Source organism: Myodes glareolus, chromosome 9 (assembly GCF_982192425.1).
Source record: "Myodes glareolus chromosome 9, mMyoGla1.1, whole genome shotgun sequence".
Taxonomy (NCBI): Eukaryota; Metazoa; Chordata; class Mammalia; order Rodentia; family Cricetidae; genus Myodes; species Myodes glareolus.
The window spans coordinates 44270252-44289121 of NC_142034.1; the positions used below are offsets into that span (position 1 = coordinate 44270252).

Sequence of the window (18870 nt, forward strand, 5' to 3'; positions counted from 1 at the left end):
TAGCAAGGGCTCTTTTCATTGTAATATCCTTGTTCAAGGCAGTTTGGTCGGGGATCTCTCTTGTATGATCCAGACACAATCAAGTTGGGAAGGGCTACCAAAGGTGTCACAATTGCCAACTTTTCTGTACTAAAGAATTAAGAGAGAGGGGGAGAGGTGGCGAGTCCCCATCCAGACCTTTCTGGTGCTTTCTTCCTCCCCTTAGCCCCAGCCCAAAGGTGGCACTCCAGCTGCTGTCTCTGGGAGACTGAGGGCGGAGAGTTCTGCTTGTGTCCCTGACAAATGGTGGCTTCTAGTCAGGGGCGCAGCCAGCAGCTGGCTCCTGCCACTCAGCTGGGAGGCCTGTCCTGCAGAGCAGCGGGCTGAAACTCCCTCACAGCTCCCCCAGCTTTTCTTCCTGTCCCTTCTGTGCCCCCAGGAGATTCCCCAAGAGCTAACACTGGATGCCTTGCTGGAGATGGACGAGTCTAAGGCGAAGGAGATGCTGCGGCGCTGGGGGGCCAGCGCTGAGGAATGTAGCCGGCTACAGCAAGCTCTCACCTGCCTTCGGAAGGTGACCGGCCTGGGTAAGAAAGGCTGGCTTCCCTGCCCCAGGCCTCTGTTCCTGCTGGTGCTCCCAGGCCTGGCCAGCCCCCCCCCCCCCCCCCGGGAGATGGGACTTCAGGGTTTCTGAGGCAGCTTTGGTGTGACTATTGAGAAAGTAGTATGGTAGGGCTTAGCCCTGAGGGAGCTCTCTCAGAGTCTCCAGGGCCTTGGAGCCCAGTTGCTCTGGCCAGTCTGACCTAGGAAGCGTCAGCCATTGTTAGGAATCCTAGTTGGCTTTCAGGACAGGCCTCCCCCACACACAGGAAGGCATCTGTGTTGCTCCAACCCCTCCGCTAGCTTCCTGCATTCCAGCCTCCCTCCGCTCCTGTCCTTGTGGGCTGCTCCGGCCTCTCTGCTATCACAGTAGCCTGAGCCCAGCATAGTTATGAGAAACTGTGCAGCTTCTTCTTCGGGTGTGTGCTGGGGCCGTCCCAGGCTGTGCATAATCTGACCATTACCACAATCTCTCCAGGGATTATTCACAGACATTTTATGTCCTCCCTTGGAAACAGTTCGTTCCCACCGCCACCCAGAGAAGGCACTGAAATGAGCTAATGAATGGGAGCAGGCCTTGTTTAAAGGTTTAAAAGATCTGAGCTGCCCGCTTCATCTCTGTCCCCCTGAGGCTGAAAAGGGAGGCACCTGGCTTTATTATTTTTTTTAAAAAGAGTTGTTTCTTGTGTATAGTGTTCTGTCTGCATGTATGCCCACAGGCCAGAAGAGGGCACCAGCTCTCATTACAGTTGGTGGTGAGCAACCATGTGGTGGCTAGGAATTGAACTCAGGGCCTCTGAAAGAGCAGCCAGTCTTCTTTACTGCCAAGCCATCTCTCCAGCCCTATTATATATATATATATATATATATATATATATATATATATATATATATATAATATATTATAATATTAATATTATAATAATATATATATTTTAAAGAATTTAAAAAAATTTAAGACCGGATCTTATTGTATAGTGCTGGCTGGCCTAGAATCCCTGTGTAGACCAGGCTAGCCTCAGACTCACGGAGATCCGCCTTTCTGTCTCCCAAGTGCATCACCACGCCCAGCTGATTTGTTTTGTCCCCCAAAGGGCAGGGCTTACGTGGTGATAGAACCTGAGTGTGTGTGGTGCTAGATATGTCCGAGGTCCACTGAGCCGGGACACGGCATTCCTATAATAGGCCCTGAGTCGCCCGTTGTTGCACATGACTTCACTGGTCACCAGGGTCGCAAGCCACCAGAGCATCTTGCCTGCACCCATCAGGACCTGGTGAGAGCTCAGACGTCCTGTGCCTCAGTTCCTCTTCTGCACAATAAGGGAATAGCTGCCCCCTGGTAGGATTGTGTGAAGGCAAAGTAAACTCAAGGGTCACTAAAGGTCGGGTATGCTTTTCAGTGTTAGGCTGTGGAGGATGGGAAATGTTGCTGTTATTTCCCCTCTTGGTCTCTGGTCTTTTCTTCCTATGTGGTCTGTGTTGGCCGTGAGCTCACCATCCTCTGATGTCAGCTCCCTGAGTGCTGTGGTACAGACGTGTGCCACCAAGCCTGGCTGAATTCTTGGCTTTTGTTTAATGTTTGTTTTGCTTTGCTTTGTTTTTGAGACGAGGTCTTACCCTGTAAGCAGGGTCTCTGACAGGCATATACCACCACACCCAGCTGATGTTTGAAGACTTCTTTCTTTTCTCCTTTTCGGTTTTTGAAACAGGGTCTCTTGTAGCCTAGACTGACCTTGAACTCACTCACATAGTCAAGGATGCCCTTGAACTTCTGATCCTTCCACCTTTATCTCCCTGAATAGTGGGATCACAGGTGTGTGTCCCCTCCCATCCCCACCCAGCTAATGGCCTACAGCAGAATTTTCCCTTCCTCAATACCTCAGCTTTCTACAGGATCTGTACCTCTTCCTTTTCTGATGTCCCACTCTTGGGTGGGTGTCCCAGCATTCCCCCCCCTTGTGTCAGTTGAGCACCATGGAAGGCGCTGGTGGGTGCACAGGAGTCCCTGAGAAGCCAGAGCTGGGAGCAGAGCTGCTCCCGCTGAGGAACAGTGTCACCTCAGCCAAAGTGCCACACTTTCGATAGTAGTGGCACCCTCGTCCCTTGTGTTTCTGACTGACCCCTTGGCCCACAGGAGGGGAGCACAAAGAGGACTCTGGTTGGAGTTCAGCAGATGCACAGCGGGAAAGCAGTTCGGGGCCTTCGGTGGACATGCTCTCCACGCTGGGCCGAGTGGGTGCCAGCACTCAGGGCCCGCGGTCCATCTCCGTGTCAGCCCTGCCTGGCTCGGACTCTCCAGTTCCTGGCCTCAGTGAGGGCCTCTCGGACACCTGTATTCCCTTGCACGCCAGCGGCCGGCTGACCCCCCGGGCCCTGCACAGCTTCATCACACCCCCTACCACACCCCAACTACGACGGCACACCAAGCTGAAGCCACCAAGGACACCCCCTCCGCCGAGCCGCAAGGTCTTCCAGCTACTGCCCAACTTCCCCACACTCACGCGGAGCAAATCGCATGAATCCCAGCTTGGAAACCGAATCGATGAAGTCTCCCCAATGAGGTACTTTTGCCCTCTGACTTCCTCTTAGCTTCATACAAAGGACTGATAAAAGTCAACCAACACAGAAATGTGGAGAAAAAATAGGTGGCCATCCCTTTGGTGCAGCTGGACCGAATCCCAACAGATCTCTTTCCATACATACAGAAATATATAAAATGGTGCCTTGTATCCATCAGGATAGGCTAAACTAGGCCACAGTAACAAACCGGCCCTGTATCTCCAGTGCTTAAAACACCAAAGACTTGATTCTCGTAGGCTAGCAGAACAGCTCCTGTCTAGAACATTGCTGGTCACTGACAGACTAAAGAGAATTCTAGATGTTGTGTACTGACAATTATATAGAGTTCCTTCCCCGTGTTCATGGGTTGCATCTGAGGATCCACCATTGAAGGACGGAAAATATTGGGAAAGAGCTGGGGATGGGCTTTCGTGATAGAACACTTCCATCTCCAGCACACATAAAAAACACCTGGGAGAAAAATGTGTGTGCCTGCAGTTTTTCTCTCATCCTTATTCTTAACAGTACAGTATAGCAGCTCTTTAAATAGCATTTACACGTGGCCCAAAGGCAGGAGCGTGGTGGCTCGTGTAGGTCTCTGTAGAGGTACACTATAAAAAGTGTCCCTGTCTCCTCACTGCCACTACCAATATCCACAATAATGAAAGCAACCTGACCTAAACCCTGCTTGTGGCATGCCAGCATATAACTTAGTCGGTGTGTCCCTTCCCGGGGGTGGGCATGCTAGCATATAACTTAGTCGGTGTGTTCCTTCCCGGGGGTGTTTAGATAGTTGTGGGTTTTGCTGGTTTTCAGGGGTTCTTTTTCTTATTACCCTTTTTTTCTGTGACATGACACTCCTTTCCTTGGGTTCCCAGGGCCTTGATGACCCTCTTACTTTTAGGCTCACGTACAGCCTATCTTGGGCCCAGTACATGTCAGACCCTGAGTAGCTGAGATGGCTTTGCATTGTTGACCATGGAGCAGAAACCTAGAAAAATCCCTGTCTTCCCCCCTCCCCATCCAGCTGTGTAGCGAGGCCCCGACGTCACCAGGTGCAGCTGTAGAGTACAGGAGAGGACCTTGCGGTGGCCTGAAGCCGATGGCCTTGTTTCTCATTTATCTGGGAAGAGCAGTGGCTTTGTGCCATGTTCACACAGGGAGCAGATCCTCAAGCCAGGCACACTGCCTTCAGACCTCAGGATTCTGAGTCCATTCCCCTCAGACCCAGCCACCTGATTCAGCCCTGACAGAGGCTCCCTGGTGAACTCCGAGGGCAACAGGAAGTTCCTAGCCCCCTGCCTCCTTTGGGAGGGGGAGTTCCAGCGGAGAAGGCAGGCCTGCTCAGAGCATGTTCCTACTTGACCCTTCCTGGAATCCACCTCTTGGCTCTGCACGGCTGAGTCCCTGCTCTGCTCCCCAGTTCCCGGCCTCTCTAACACACCAACCCACCCACCTCTTCCTGGACCTTGGGCACCCAACCCCATGGGTCACATGACCGAAGAAGCTACTGTTCCCTTAATGGTGAAAAAGGGTTAACTGTAACTTTGCCTTGCTGGGTGGCTAGCAGGGCTTACATGGAGCCAGGTCTCTGACCCTCATCCAGCCCTTGACCTAGTCTATCACCAGGTAGTTTTCCAGGCACAGGCTGAGCCAATGTGCTGACGTCACCCCCTTGTTCTCCTTTTTGTCTCTCCAGGTTTGGTAAGAACACTTCATTTTCATCCCTTCTACCACCGGCCGTCGTGTTCGAGTCGCTCTCCCTGGCTAGGGTGGATTTCTCTGGCCCCCACCTTAGCCCCATTGGCTGGCTGTTCCGTAGTGCAGAAGCAGAATTGCTGGCAACCACTCCGCAAAATGACAGCCTGGCCTTAGCGCAGCCCATGGGAAGTAGAGACTTTGAAAGTGTCTCACTCGGTGCACATGAGCCCTGTACCAAGTCTGTCTCCACCTTACCATTGCGGTAGTCACCCCTGTGCCTACTCCTTTCTTCTGAGCTGCCTGAGAAAGCTGTGTTCTGGCTAGGAGACGTCATCCGCCTAGCGCCCTGCCAAGATCTCAGGACTCCCCTCTCTAGGAGACAGTCATTCCCGGGGCAGCTCAGGCCCTCACACAGACTTACAAACTGCAGAGGGGTCAGCCTGGCCTCCTGGGTCTGCCTTGGGTGCTCTGAGAGAGAAGCAGCAGTGTCTGGGGTTTTCTAAGTGAAGTGGTGATTTGTTTTCCTGCTAGCCAGCTGATAACAGTGGCTGGGTGAGGCCCCGGAGAGAGGGCAAGCAGGCCTTGGCAGGCAGTGACAGTCCTTGAGGAAGCTGCTGCAAGGTCCCAGGAAGGCACGGGTAAGGAGAGAGGGGTACCTGCTTTTCTCTCTCCAGGGCTGTTACCAGAGCCCACACCTCCGAGCCTCAGATAGTCCCGGCCATCACTACTCGTTCTCCTGTAGCTGTAGTGGTGTTGGGACCACAGCAGTGAGGCTGTAGGGCTCTCAGGTCCAGATCAGGGCTCCCTGACACACATGGTTGCGTCCTTGTGGCCGACATGATGCCTGCTCTCCCGCTTTCCCGTTGTTTCTCTGTAGCTGGCAGCTCCCGGCTCTCAGAGTAGTGGCCTTGACCACTGACTGGAGTGGGATGACCCTAAGAGGAAGTTGAGGGGCAGCAGCCTCTTGGGGATGTGCCAGAGAGCTGCAGGTGACAGGGTTGTGGGTGGCCAAGGACCTTTTGTCACGGTTACAGTTCTTTGGTGTGTAAGGGAGGACTCACACCCTCCTTGTGCTCTTGAATCGATGGTGCGTGGCCTTAGATGAGCCAGTGTGTTGGGAGTACCAGCTGTGTGAACCAACATTAGGAGAGAGGGCAGTAGCTACCCTGGGGGAGGGGTGCTAACTCAAGGGACACCAGGAGAGAGGGGCAGTAGCTACCCTGGGGGGCGGGGTGCTGACTCAAGGGACATTTGTCACCTGAGCACTGTGCTCCTGACTTTTCTGGATTATGGAGACCTTTGATACGTTGGATAAAAATCCAGGCCCTGTCTGTCAAGGACAAAACCCACAATAGTCTGCTGGTCAGCACTGAGGAGTCCTGGGTCCCTGAATCTTTTGGGGGCGGGCTCAGAGAATAGGCTATGGGTGATAGACAGTATCCAGCTGCTGTTCCCCTGCAAAGCCAGCCTTGCCATAAACACTGGGATGCCTGCTCTTAGAGGAACCCATGTCAGGAAAGGGAGCCCCCAGGGGGCCCGCAGAAGGTAAGCAGAGGAGACCCTCCAAGCCTGTGGTTCTCCCTGGCAGAGAAAGAGGAGCAAGGGATGGCCCAGAAGAACCACACCCTCCGCTTGCTCTTCACCAGCTCAGCAAGGCCTGTCTCCAGAGTGTGGCTGGCTGGAAGGGTGCGGTGGAGTAGCGTGGCTGACCAGCCCTGTGCCCTCCGCTGAGGTCAGGTTTCCACCTGTTTAACCAGAATTAGCCAAAATTGAGCCCTAAAGGTAGATGCCCATGACGGGACAAGAGGCTGGCATGCATATGAACTCCCCTTGCCTTTGCATTCCGGCTGCCTCCCCAGCAGACCCGTCATAAATAGACCTGTGAGTGATCCAGCGTGAGGGTGATCCCTGTTCTCCTTGTCTGGCTGGGTCTGGCCCATCCCGCCTTGATGGATGTTGGTTCAGTGAGGCCTTTCCATGTTGTACAACAGAGCGCCATGCCCCATCTAGCCTGTGATCTCTGAGCCAGCCCCATAGAGCCTCCTCATTCACCCGACCTGGCTTCCTTCCCCCACAGATCTCCCTCATGGATCCCCACAGCTGGTACGCAGGGATATCGGGCTCTCAGTGACACACAGGTAGGTTCAGCTGTGGGGAAGTACAGAGCTGACCTGGGCTCCACAGGGCATTGTTGGGTCTGTTCTGGCCGCCCTTTGCCTCTGGCTTACCTGCTTGTCTTGTGGTAAAAAGACTCACACCCACCTTAAACTCTTGACTTATTAATCAGACACCTCTTGGTCCCTCACCTGTACCTCCTTGGGTCTTGTTCTCATCCTGCTGAGGGAAAGCACTCTCCTACCTTCTCCGGGTTGGAGAGAAATAGGGCCACAGTCATGGGGAGAAACCCCAAGCTTCCTCCATGTTTGCCTCCGTGTCATGCCGTCAGTCAGGGTCCTCTGTGGAGCTTATGAGAATCCATGTTTCCAGAGCCTACCCATATGCCTCTCTGTCTCACCATTAGAATTTTTTTTTAAGACAGGATTTTACTGTATGGCTCTTGCTGGCCTGGACTGGCTGTGTAGACCAGGCTAGCCTCAGACTCACAGAGATCCTCTGTGAGGCCTCTGCCTCACAACTGCTGGGATTAAATGTGTGCACCATCTCACCCAGCAATAATCTGAATTTTCACAATCCCAGGGATTGATGTTTGTTCATTTAAGAGAGGGCCGCTGGAGACCTGTGCAAGGACCCTCCAGAGGTCTGGCCTCAGTGCTTGTGAGACTGGAGTGTGCTGGCCACAGAGTTCTGGATGGATTGCCGGATAGTGCCTTGGGTTACCCATGCTCTGGTTGTCCCTGCTAAAGTCTATTCTAATCACAACAGAAGACACTGTCAGGGTCTCAAGGGCACTGCAACTTGCTAGGGCCTGTGGTTTCCTTGGAAACTGTGGGCTATTTTCCAGCTGTGCTGATGCTGGCCTCAAGTTCTCACCCAAGGGGGAGTTCTAGCTCCCAAGAGTTGAGCAGTGCATCTGAGGTCACTGCCACAGGATCACAGCCTGAGCCCCCGTACACAGGGACCTCTGCTTGGAGTCTTGCCCACACCAGAATCCCTCAGCCGCTATCTCAGGGAAGAGGCTCTGTGCACACACGGCTAGAATAGACCATCGCCCACCTCTCTGTCTCAGGGAAGAGGCTCTGGGCACACACAGCTAGAATAGACCATCGCCCACCTCTCTGAGTTGGTTTTCAAGATTCCCGGACCCGCCTAATTCTTGGAGGTGGTTGAAATCCTCAAGTGAGCTAATGTTAGTGGGTGTGTTACAAACCACTCCACAAACACTGTCGCCAGTCATTCTGCTGTTACTATGATGTACTGTGTTTTCAAAAAGCGCGTTCCTCCAAAATTGAAAGGGCTGGCTGTGTTTCCCTGGGCTGGCCTTGTGCTTTTGTGCTGAAGGCCACCACTCCCCTTAAGTCCCTCTTCTCCTTTCTAGTCTGTCTACTGGTTTGTTTTTGTTTTTGTTTAGGCAGATTTTAGACTGAAAGTACATATGCTTAAAATTGAAGAGGTTTCAAGGGGTAGAGAGGAGAGTCCCTGCCACTCTTGCCTCGGCTTCTCAGTGTGCCTGCAGATAGGTCATGTACCCATCTGGGGGTGATTTACACAGGCAAGCGTGTGTGTGTGTGTGTGTGTGTGTGTGTGTGTGTGTATGTATGTGTGTGGTGTGTTCTGTTTCCTTGCTCACACAGAACTGCACATATTACAGCTCTGTGCTTTGCTTTATTCCCCTCTTTAAGTCCACGTGAGTTACAGAGAGCCAGACATACATAGGAGTTCATAGCTGTGCCCCCTGTGTGCGCGCGATGAAGATGAAGAGTGGTCCGGCACCCCGAGAGTCATCTTTGGCTCTTCCCGGCTGACTATGCTGCTACCTGCCATTGCTGTCCAAGTCTGTCATCACAGATGGCCTTTTCCTGTGCTTGACCTTCATAGCAGTGGCATCATGTCCTATTCGACTTAGTTCGGTCATCTGATACTGAGATTTGAAGGTGGTTGCACACGTGTGTGGAAAGAACTGCATGTGTTCCTCTGTGTGGAGGGTGGCACTGTGGACCCCTGCTGGTGGACATGGTATTTCCAGCCTCACTGTGGTATATGGCTGCAGCAGCGCGGTGTCCACGGGTCACGTGACATCTCATCCCAGGAACTGCCAAAGACTGGAATCGCTGGCTCCGAGGGGCGTGCACACCGGGTGCTTTGATTGCTGGGGCCACACTCGATGCTGGTGGCCAGACAAGCTTTAGGACACTGACAGCAGCTGGAAAATCCGATGCCTGGGGGAAGCTGTGACCCCCCCCCCCATGCATGGGACCCCTCCAGAGGTCAGGCTCTGATCTCCACACGTTTCTGCCCCTACAGGTTCTCCACAAAGTCGTGGTTGTCGCAGGTCTGCAACGTGTGCCAGAAGAGCATGATGTTTGGAGTGAAGTGCAAACACTGCAGGTGCTGGCGAGGGGGGGAGCGGGCGCCTGTCCCTTGTAACAGCCTCCTGTCAGGTCAGACTCAAAGGATCTCCCTAGCCAGCTGCTCAGTGCCACTAGGCACTCCTGTGCGAAGGGCGAAGTAAGGCACTCCTGGAAGAAAGGGATATCTGCAGTGGGTTTTGAAAAGCAAAAGAAGTTTCCAAGGTTGAGTGAAGAAAGAATTTGAAGGCCAGGAAGAAAGCGAGGACTCTCTGGGATCTAGGAGGAGCTCTGAAGTTGAGAGACGGGCTAGAGGGACAGGCAGCGGCCGCAGAGTTGGCCTGTGCCTGGGCAGAGTGAGGAGAGGTGGAGATTTTATGCCAACTCAGCTTTGCTGTGTCATTGCGTGGCTTCCAGTGGGAAGGGACGTGAGTGGGATCAGTGAGGGCCATCGGTCTGGCATCTGCCGTCTGGTTGCCCACACACCTCACAGAGGGTGGCCTGGGGTTTCCCTGATGTTGCTGTGTGCCATGGAGTAGGGCACTTGCCCTTCCTGGGCTTCGTGTTTACCATTTAGATATCGGGGGAGCTGATCTGCTCAGCCTGTCTGAGCTCCCACGAGTGGCTACTCCTGAGCTGTCATCAGGATGGAGGCCCAGGTCTCATGATGAACTGTATCCTGAGTACTCCCTGACCTCTGAGCAAACTGATCATTTGGCTATAAATGAGATCCTCAGCTCCCATGCAGGTGTGGCCAGCGCATGGCAGCCCCTGAGCCACACACTGTCCTGTGTGGTATAACTGCCCCATGGCCCATTTTGTTAGTAGGGACATTGAGACTTGTGGGACCAATTGGCTAGTCCCAAAGGGAAACCCAGCTCTCCCCATTCCTGACTGGGGACTGCCCATCAGACTGGCCCATGCCTGAATGAGGACACCCTTGGGAGCTTCAGGGCCCCCGCTGCTGCTGGTGGCCTCTGGAATGTTTCTTTAAGGTCAGATTTTCCCGAGCTTTTGGAAGTGAAGAAAGTTCCCCTTAAAAAGCAGGGGAGGGGTTTGTGGGGACATAGAAGACAGTGGCTGTGGCACACAGGATGCCCCCACACCTTGAAGCTAACACTTGTTGAGAGCTTTGGGGAAACTGAGGTTGTGTCGGGGTCATCTGGGTAATTCTGGGCACCCCTTATGTGCTGATTTTCCCCCTTTGCAGGTTGAAATGTCACAACAGGTGCACGAAGGAAGCCCCCGCCTGCAGAATATCCTTCCTCCCACGTGAGTGCCTGCTCTTGCCCTCTCCCACTTCCAGGAATCGGGTGCATCTCGGTGGTATCTGTTCCTGCTAACGGATTCCCTCCTCTCCAAACAGTAGCCAGGCTCCGGAGGACAGAGTCTGTCCCCTCGGACATCAACAACCCAGTGGACAGAACGTCAGAGCCCCATTTTGGAACCCTTCCCAAGGCCCTGACAAAGAAGGTAAGCTGGCAGTGCCCTGGGGCCTGCACTTGCGTCAAGGAGCACCGCCACCCCCAGCCCTGGATTCCCTTCACAAAGCACCCCCTCATCAGGCTTTCTGGAGAAGTGGGACACCATGCCACAATCTAAAATCTGTGGCACAGACAGGGTTGGGGTGCACCAGGGATCCTGACTTAGCCACATCCCAGGCGTGGTCTGTTCATGTTGGAGTTGTATGTGGTGATTCTCATGACCCCTACCCCTGGCATTTGTGAGCTGGCCTTTCCTAGTGTGTGTACCTACTGTGTGCCCAAAACCTAGTTCTGAGGGGCATGTACATGCTCCGTGTTACAGGAGAAACTGAGGCCCGGGTTCCCCAGAACCCATTCCTCGTGGTCCCTCACTGTGTCTTCACATAATGGAAGAGCCCAGCAAGCTGCCCTGGCCTCTCTGATATGGGCAGTGACCCTGTTTATGAAGACCCCATCCTCATGGTCTGAGCAGCTCCCCAATAGCACTACGGGGGGCTGGACTTCAACATACTGTCTTTCAGGGGAACACAGTCCCACGGGTCGTCAGCCCTGGCCGTGAGTCTCCGCCATTCCCTTTTGTGCTTCAGTGACCTTAAATGAGTGGCTCGACCCCTCTGAGCTTCCCTCACGGATTGTCTGGAGCAGGATAACAGTGCATCACGCACAGACGTCATGCACAGACATGAGGATGGGGCCCCTATTGCTGGGGCAAGAGTACCTGTCTCATTCCTCTCCCACTCCTTCTTTAGCCACCCCTCCCTCCGCCCCAGTCCCGTTTTCACAGATGTCCCCAGATATCCAGGCAGTGCTGTTCCCTCCCACACATCCGTTACATCCACTTTGTCCCCTGCACATGCTAGACAGTCAGAAGCGTCTGTGGGGGGGGGGGGGGTCACTGAGTGCGTGCCTGTGGTGCGGCCGCTGCGACCTGTCCTTGGGTGACACCGCAGCTCAGGTCAGAAGTGTGTCAGAGTCACACAGGTGCAGAGAGGCTGGGGACTGGGGGTGGGGGAGGGGTCTGCAGCCTTGGAGTGGGGACAGAAAGAATGAGAGTCAGGCCAGCCATCCTGGCGGGCCAGGCCAACTCCGCTCTGTGAGCTTCAGGGTACACTGGCCACTCCCAGCCTCAGGTCTTGCAAGAGAGAAGCTTGTTATACGTGGCGCTAACAGGTTGGACCCTGTTTTGTCTAAGGCTTTTCTTTCTGCCCTAGGAAGTAAAGGTATTGGACCAGATCTGCAATCCACCTAACCCAAAGTGCTCCTAGACCCCTCTTGGGCCTTTTGGCCTTTAGGCCTTTTAGCTTGGTTAAGTCTCAAAACATGATCCCAAGCACTGTTTGGTCCAAGATAGCAGGTCAAATGGGCAAACATTAGACATCTACTGTGTACTGTATGCCTGGCTTTCGTTTTGCTACAAATCCACACAGCAGTGCACTGGCATAAGTCATGATGTGTGACCAAGGAAATGGAAGCTCAGAGAGGTCAAGGAAGTTGCCCAAAGCCACCCAGCTAAGAAGTGGTAGAACCCTGGTAGGAATCTCAGGCAGCCTGCTTCATACCTGATCCTACTGCACAACGCTGCAGGCAGAAAAGCTGAGCCTGAGCTTCCCCCACTCCTGCCACACTGGCTTCCTTTGTAGAATGCACCCCCTGATTCCCGGTTCCCTGGGTGCCCAGGCCCCGAGCTACAAGCCATCAACCCCACTCTGTCCTAAAGGGCATAGCCCAGACTCATAGATACTGACCAGAATCTGGTGTGAGTCTGGTCCTTATCAACACAACTAAGAAAGCCCTGCTTTAATTCATCCTAATTAGAAATTCCCCTCCCATAGGTAGAGGGTAATTAATAAACTAAATGTCTCTGGGGCTGGAGAGATGGCTCAGTCCATAGCATGATCGCTTAGGACCTGGGCAAAGCCAGGCATGAGAGCCATAGAGCTCACACCTTTAATCCCAGCACCCAGGAGGCAGAGGCAGGCGGATCCCTGTGAGTTCATGACCAGCCTAGTCTGCCCAGCACGTTTCAAGCCAGCCAGGACTATGTAGGGAGACCCTATCTCAATATGAAACAACAAAAAGCCAGGCATAGCGGTGCACCTGTGATCCTAAGTACCTGACAAATGGAGACAGGAGGATCCTTGCTAATCAGCAGTCCGGTCAGATCCGTGAAGGACACTGCCTCGGAAAACAAGGTGGGAAGTGATATCTAGTGTCTCAGCCTCTGACCTCCACACACGTGTAAAAACATGTTCACATATGTGCATGTGCAAATGATACTCAGATGTCTTTAAAATCCAGAAGCTGTTTCATTCTGACTAGAAACCACACCTGTCCAAGGTTTGAGCTGTCACCTGCCTTTTGCAAGACAGGTATTGAAGCGGCAGTGTGTGATGATCCAGTCAGTCAGTTCTTGGAGCCTCTCTCAGAAACTTTCTTCTAGCTCTGAATTTTCCCCACCCACCCCATCCCCCTTTCTTTTTTTTGATACAAGGTCTCATGTATCCCCAGACTGGTCTCAAACTCACTTTGTCGCTAAGACTGACTTTGGACTTGGGATCCTCCTGCCTCTGCCTCCTGAGTGCTGGGATTGCAGGCCTGTTCCACTATGCCCACTTTTTGCAGTACCAGGAACAAAATCAGGGCTTTGTGTGTTAGGCAAGCGCCACACCAGCTGAGCCATATCCCCCGTCCCCAGTCCTGGACTTCTTAACCCTGCAAGATGGCAGGCAACACTGGCCCAAGCTGTTGCCTCTTGTGGAGTTTTGCGAGTTCTCCTTGTCCTTTTAGAATAAGATCACAAAACTGTAGACTCTGTGCCTTGTTATCCCCCAGCACATAGCAGAAACTGAAAAAATATTGGTCAGAATGTGGATCCAATTCATTAAGAAGCTGGGTTTCTAGTTCAGAGCCAGGCGGGTGCTGGGGTGGGAGAGGTGGTCGTCAGGAAGCCGAACTCGACTGTCTAAAGCTGACGAGGTGTGTGTTAAGGGACCTGGATGTAGAATGCTGGGCGCTATGGAAGGATAAAGAGGAAGAACACACGTAGTTCCAGCTAGGGCTTAGATGGACTTCCAGAGGAAGTAGGAAGTGCAGTAAGAAAGATGCACAGGAATCCTTTAGGGGAGGGTCTCCAGGTGTCTTTTCATCATAGATTAGTCCCAGAAAACCTTGGGACTACAGAACAGGACCCCAAGGATCTCTTGGCCTGACCTCCACCCATAGAAGTGGAAGGAGCGAGGAGAAAGGGAAATCTTCAGCAGGTTGGCAGTGGCTGAGCTGAACTTGCAGCCCTGCCCAGCCCGGCATCTCTGGTCCTGCAGGAGCATCCTCCAGCCATGAACCTGGACTCCAGCAGCAACCCATCCTCCACCACGTCCTCCACACCCTCATCACCGGCGCCCTTCCTGACCTCATCTAACCCCTCCAGTGCCACCACGCCCCCCAACCCCTCACCTGGCCAGCGGGACAGCAGGTTCAGCTTCCCAGGTACCGCACCTCTGGGTTTATTCTGGATTCTTAGGGGTGGCCTCAGACCCTCTCCCGGTGTCCCCTGAGAGCTGTGTCTGTGGAGCATTTGTTGAACGTGGGATTGTTGCTGTTAATAATACCCTTCTTATTATAGATGAGTTTGCTGGACTTGAGAAAGGAGGAGTGACCGACCCTGCATTGTACAGTGGTAGGGCGAGGGTCAGACCCAAGTCCGTCTAACACAGAGCCTGGGTTCTTGGGATAACCCCAGGCTGCTTGCCTGTGCTTGTGGTGGCTCCTGTCCAGCCTCTCCCTCTCTCAGGGGTGACTTCTGAGTTCAAGGGTGATGTGACAGGCACAGTATGGAGCAGAAAAACCTACAAAAGGGCATTGGGCCTCTGTGGCATATATAGTTCTTTGATTGGGGCTGGCTACTCAGACAAGACCTCATATTCCTTCAGGTGCCACCCAGAGACCCTGGGGAATTAGAATGAGGTGGTCCCCACTGAACAAGTAAAGACAGTGAGTCCTGGGACAACTCCGGAGGGACAGAGCTGAGCCCAGCTGCCCTCAGATGCAGTGCCCAGGGACTGCAGGACGAAGTCAGGGTCACCTCCTTTCTAGCCCTCAGTTCCACTGGGCTGCCCTGTCTCCAGGGAGCACAGCAAAGCCCACTCACCCCCGTGGGACTGTTGTCTTGGCATTCTTGGCAAGGGCAGCTCTGCTGTTCTGTTTCGGCCCTGGGCTTACCCAGTTTGCAGTCCTAAGGGAAAGCCGCAGCTCTGATGCCCCTGTTTGCCGTAACCCACGGGGTCCAGGTCAGCCCCCTGTCGCTAGTTCCTGACATTATAAACCCAAAAAGACAGAGCGCCACCACGCTCCTCACCCCTCCTCTGGCTAGAGGTACCCACACTGACCTGACCATAGCCAGCAGCTGGCCGAGCAGCCTCTGGGCCCACCGGGGACTTCAGGACTTTTCGGGGTGGTGAGGGGCCGAAGGGTCAGACTCTTCTGTCGTTTGTTCTTGTGCCTGTCTTAATGCTCATAGCTGGAGTGCTCTTAACAGTCTGTCCCACACTTCGTCCCTCCCTGCGGCTGAGCAGTGCCCCCTGGATTAGCTTCCTTTTCAGTTCTGTTCTGCCTTTACTCTCTGAACAAGTCTCTTGCTAAACCTTCTACTTTGGGTTTTTCTAAGAAGCACTGGTTTGAAAAGACAAGGGACAGATGACCCAAAGGGAAATGGGCCCCCATTGTCCCTGCACAGAAGCCTTACCCTCTCCATGATCTTAGTGAACTCATGAGCAAATCCCTGGGGGGCTGGGATGGGCCCGCAGGGAAGGACCTTGAACCCCACCCACCACCTCCCTGCCCTGTGCTGTCCAGGAGCCTCCTAGAAAAGCCTGGGCGAGCTTGTGTATTCCCCTACTTACAGTAAGGCACTGCGGGGCTGACCACCTTCTCACGGAGAGTCAAGATTAGACTCACCTAGAGTCCCAACTTCTTGCTAGACTGGCCATACATAGCCGGAGAATGGAGCCCGTGTGTGGGAAACTAGCCCAGGCAAGAGAGCAAGCATCTCAGAAACAGAAAATGAGTGAGGGTCCCCTATCGAGAATCCCAGCACTGGGAGGACCCAGCGCTCAAGCAGCGAGGTCAGGGTGCTTCTGGGTCAGGTAGACTGAAGGGAGGGAGGCCGTTCTGCACACACTGCTGGACGTCATCAAAGCCACTGCTCTCCATCCTCCATCCTGGCTCATGTGCATTCTCTAGAACAAAATTGGCTGTAGCTTTTCCCAGTGCTCACTGGCCACAGCTGTTCAGCAGGGCGACCGCTGAGATGGTTGGTCCCTTGCCCCATCTCAAGTGCAGCCCCTCCGCTCCTGGGCTCACCACACCTGATTCTTTTCTAGTTCGGTTCCTTTTTCCTGCATGGCTTCACCTTTGCTCACCAGAGCCCCTGGGGCAGAGCCACCTAAGCCAATAACCAGCACCTGCCCTCCCCCAAATCCATGCACCCCCATGCCCTGCACTGCCTTCGCACCGTGTGACTCACCTCCTCTTCTGTTTTAAGCTGCCTGCTTCATTCATCACAGACAGCAGTTTATCTTCCCAGGTGAGTCCTCTGCATGGGTCCGCTCACTGCCCCTTGCTGTGACCCTCTGTCTGTCCCGCCTGGTGCATTCTCCCATGCGCTTGAGCCCACTGCAGCTGGGCCAGAGGGAGAGACGTCCTGGAGGTGTGAACCCCCAATGTGGGCAGTACCTTGCTGGATGGGACCCTGGAGTCTGTCCTGTGCAACCCCTCACAGAGACTGCAGGGAACTGGTTCAAGGTCACTCTGCCCAGAAGTGACAGAAGGATGGGGACAGAACTTGGGTTTGCAGAATGAGGGGTGGGGTCTGCTTGCTGATGCTTCCTGAAAGCTAATTTTGCAATACAGGCACCATCGTCTTCCCTCGGCTGGCTTTGCCTTTCCCAGCCTTAGCACACAGTGCCACCTGCTGGCATTCAATGGAACTACCTCATTGCTTGAAGGAAAAATTTCCACTTAGTAAGGCAACCTTTGGATTCCCTCTACAAAAACTATTTTGCACACTTCTCTATTTGCCCATACTCCTCCCCATTCGAGGCTGTATAAGATCTGTGCTTTTCTCCTCCTGCTGGAAGTACCCAACACTGTGGGCCTGTGCACTTTAGACAACTCTAATAGTCTTTTCTCTGACTTGCCAAGACTGGAAGCCCCAGTATTTTGGTTATTCCAGGCTTTTCTATTCTCCGGATCAGCTCCCTTGAAGAATCGAGTTGGAGCATTGGGTAACTGTTATCCCCTTAATTCTGTTCAGGTGTGTGTGCAGGCTGCCAGGGGTTTTGAGTGCACCCCTTTTGTGTGATTCCCCCACCTCCCAGAGCCTTTGTAGACAAAGTTACCAGCTCTACACTAGTGTCCCCCCGACTGGAGAACCACAGCATTTCTTGCCGAGTGGCCTGCTGTGCCCTGCAGGTGGGGAGAGGGCTCCGTGTACTAATTGAAACAAGAACACAGGAGAACAGAGTGCACGGTACACTCTTTCAAGGGCAGGTGTAAGGCTTCCCAGACATTTGCCCCCACCCCTATCCCCGCACCTCACCCAAGATATGTGTAGCTTCCGGAGTGTCCTGAGCATGTGTGAATATGCTGGTCTGACAGTCTGGAGGCAATATGGAGGTGGCTGGAGAGGTCATAGCAGATGCTTCCGAGGCCCGTGGACCCCAGCACTGCCCAGGTTCTTGCGTTCATGTGTGCATCTCCCCGTAAGAAGGCCACAGCTTCTGTCTGAGTCTGGTTTCTCTGACAGCAGTGGGGAAGCCCTTCCAGCAAAGGAGACTAGCGGAGGGCTGAGGGGGAAGGTCTTTGTCCAGGGTAGGAAAGGGGCCTCTGATAGCTTGAGCTGTTGCCACTTCCTGATTCTCTTTGTTGAGAGAGGAGAGCTCTGCTCTCTGCCACCGCTCTTCACGTGGCACTTTGTTCTGCTCGGGAGGGGGCATGTCTATTTCTGGTGCCCTAGAAGTGGGTCTTCGTGCTACAGCTGGGCCACCTAGGGTTCTAGGGCCAGCCTTAGTTGTCAGTCTGGAGCCTCTTGGTGCACAGACTGGATTTCCTCTTCTTGCTCAGTGCTGTGACAGCAACTACTCCCTCTCAGAGTGGGGACCAGCAGCTACACCAGGCGCTGGGTGCCACAGATGTTATCAGTGCTGCGTAGCTGCCAGCCCGACCTCTAGCTAGGCAAAGGGTGTCCCTACTTTGAAAAATGACAGCCAGCCCTGCTTTCTTCCAGAAGGACCCTCTGTGGGGGCAGCAGTGTTAGCTTTCGCCACATTTGAGCCCACAGCAGTGGTATTAATTGTTGGGGTCTCTAGAGTCACTCACCGAGAGCCTCTGCCTGGGGCAGCCATGTAGACCAAAGGCTGTAGAGACTGAGTTTGTGTCAGCTTGCAAAACATGAGCTGATCCTGGTGGAAGCGGCCTGAGGAGAGGTGACAGCTCAGAAGAGAAGGGGTGGGTGTCACTGTGTGCTCGTCTTTGGGGATGAAGAAAAGCATGCTCACACTTGGCTCCTGTTCTCTCCCACAGACATTTCAGCTCAGGCAGCCCCGCTCTCCAGCACAGCGGACAGCACACGGTATGACCCTCCCCAGCCACCTCCCAACCTACCCCTACATATCTGATCCTCCCCAACCACCTCCCAACCCACCCCTACATATCTGACCCTCCCCAACCACCCCTACATATCTGACCTCCCTAACCACCCCTACATATCTGACCCTCCCTAACCACCCCTACATATCTGACCCTCCCCAACCACCCCTACATATCTGACCCTCCCCAACCACCTCCCCAACCACCCCTACATATCTGACCCTCCCCAACCACCCCTACATATCTGACCCTCCCTAACCACCCCTACATATCTGACCCTCCCCAACCACCCCTACATATCTGACCCTCCCCAACCACCCCTACATATCTGACCCTCCCCAACCCACCCCTACGTATCTGACCCTCCCCAGCCACCCCCAACCCACCCCTACATATCTGACCTTCCCAACCCATCCCTACATATCTGACCCTCTGGT

The 18870-nt window shown here is 53.8% G+C and overlaps 1 protein-coding gene across 3 annotated transcripts in view; it reads left to right on the forward strand.

Annotated features, from left to right (window-relative positions):
• The window catches only part of Ksr1 (kinase suppressor of ras 1), a 133213-nt gene that overhangs the window by 99200 nt on the left and 15143 nt on the right, over window positions 1–18870 (forward strand). For 2 of the 3 annotated variants that reach the window (XM_085695462.2, XM_085695463.2), the window contains exons 3-12: window positions 419–566; window positions 2714–3140; window positions 4838–4842; window positions 6917–6977; window positions 9262–9345; window positions 10516–10577; window positions 10672–10778; window positions 14110–14275; window positions 16329–16370; window positions 18368–18416. In XM_085695462.2, coding sequence (XP_085551588.1) covers window positions 419–566; window positions 2714–3140; window positions 4838–4842; window positions 6917–6977; window positions 9262–9345; window positions 10516–10577; window positions 10672–10778; window positions 14110–14275; window positions 16329–16370; window positions 18368–18416 — 1151 coding nt within the window. The remainder of the gene's footprint in view (window positions 1–418; window positions 567–2713; window positions 3141–4837; window positions 4843–6916; window positions 6978–9261; window positions 9346–10515; window positions 10578–10671; window positions 10779–14109; window positions 14276–16328; window positions 16371–18367; window positions 18417–18870) is intronic. The other variant, XM_085695465.2, reaches the window with a different exon arrangement.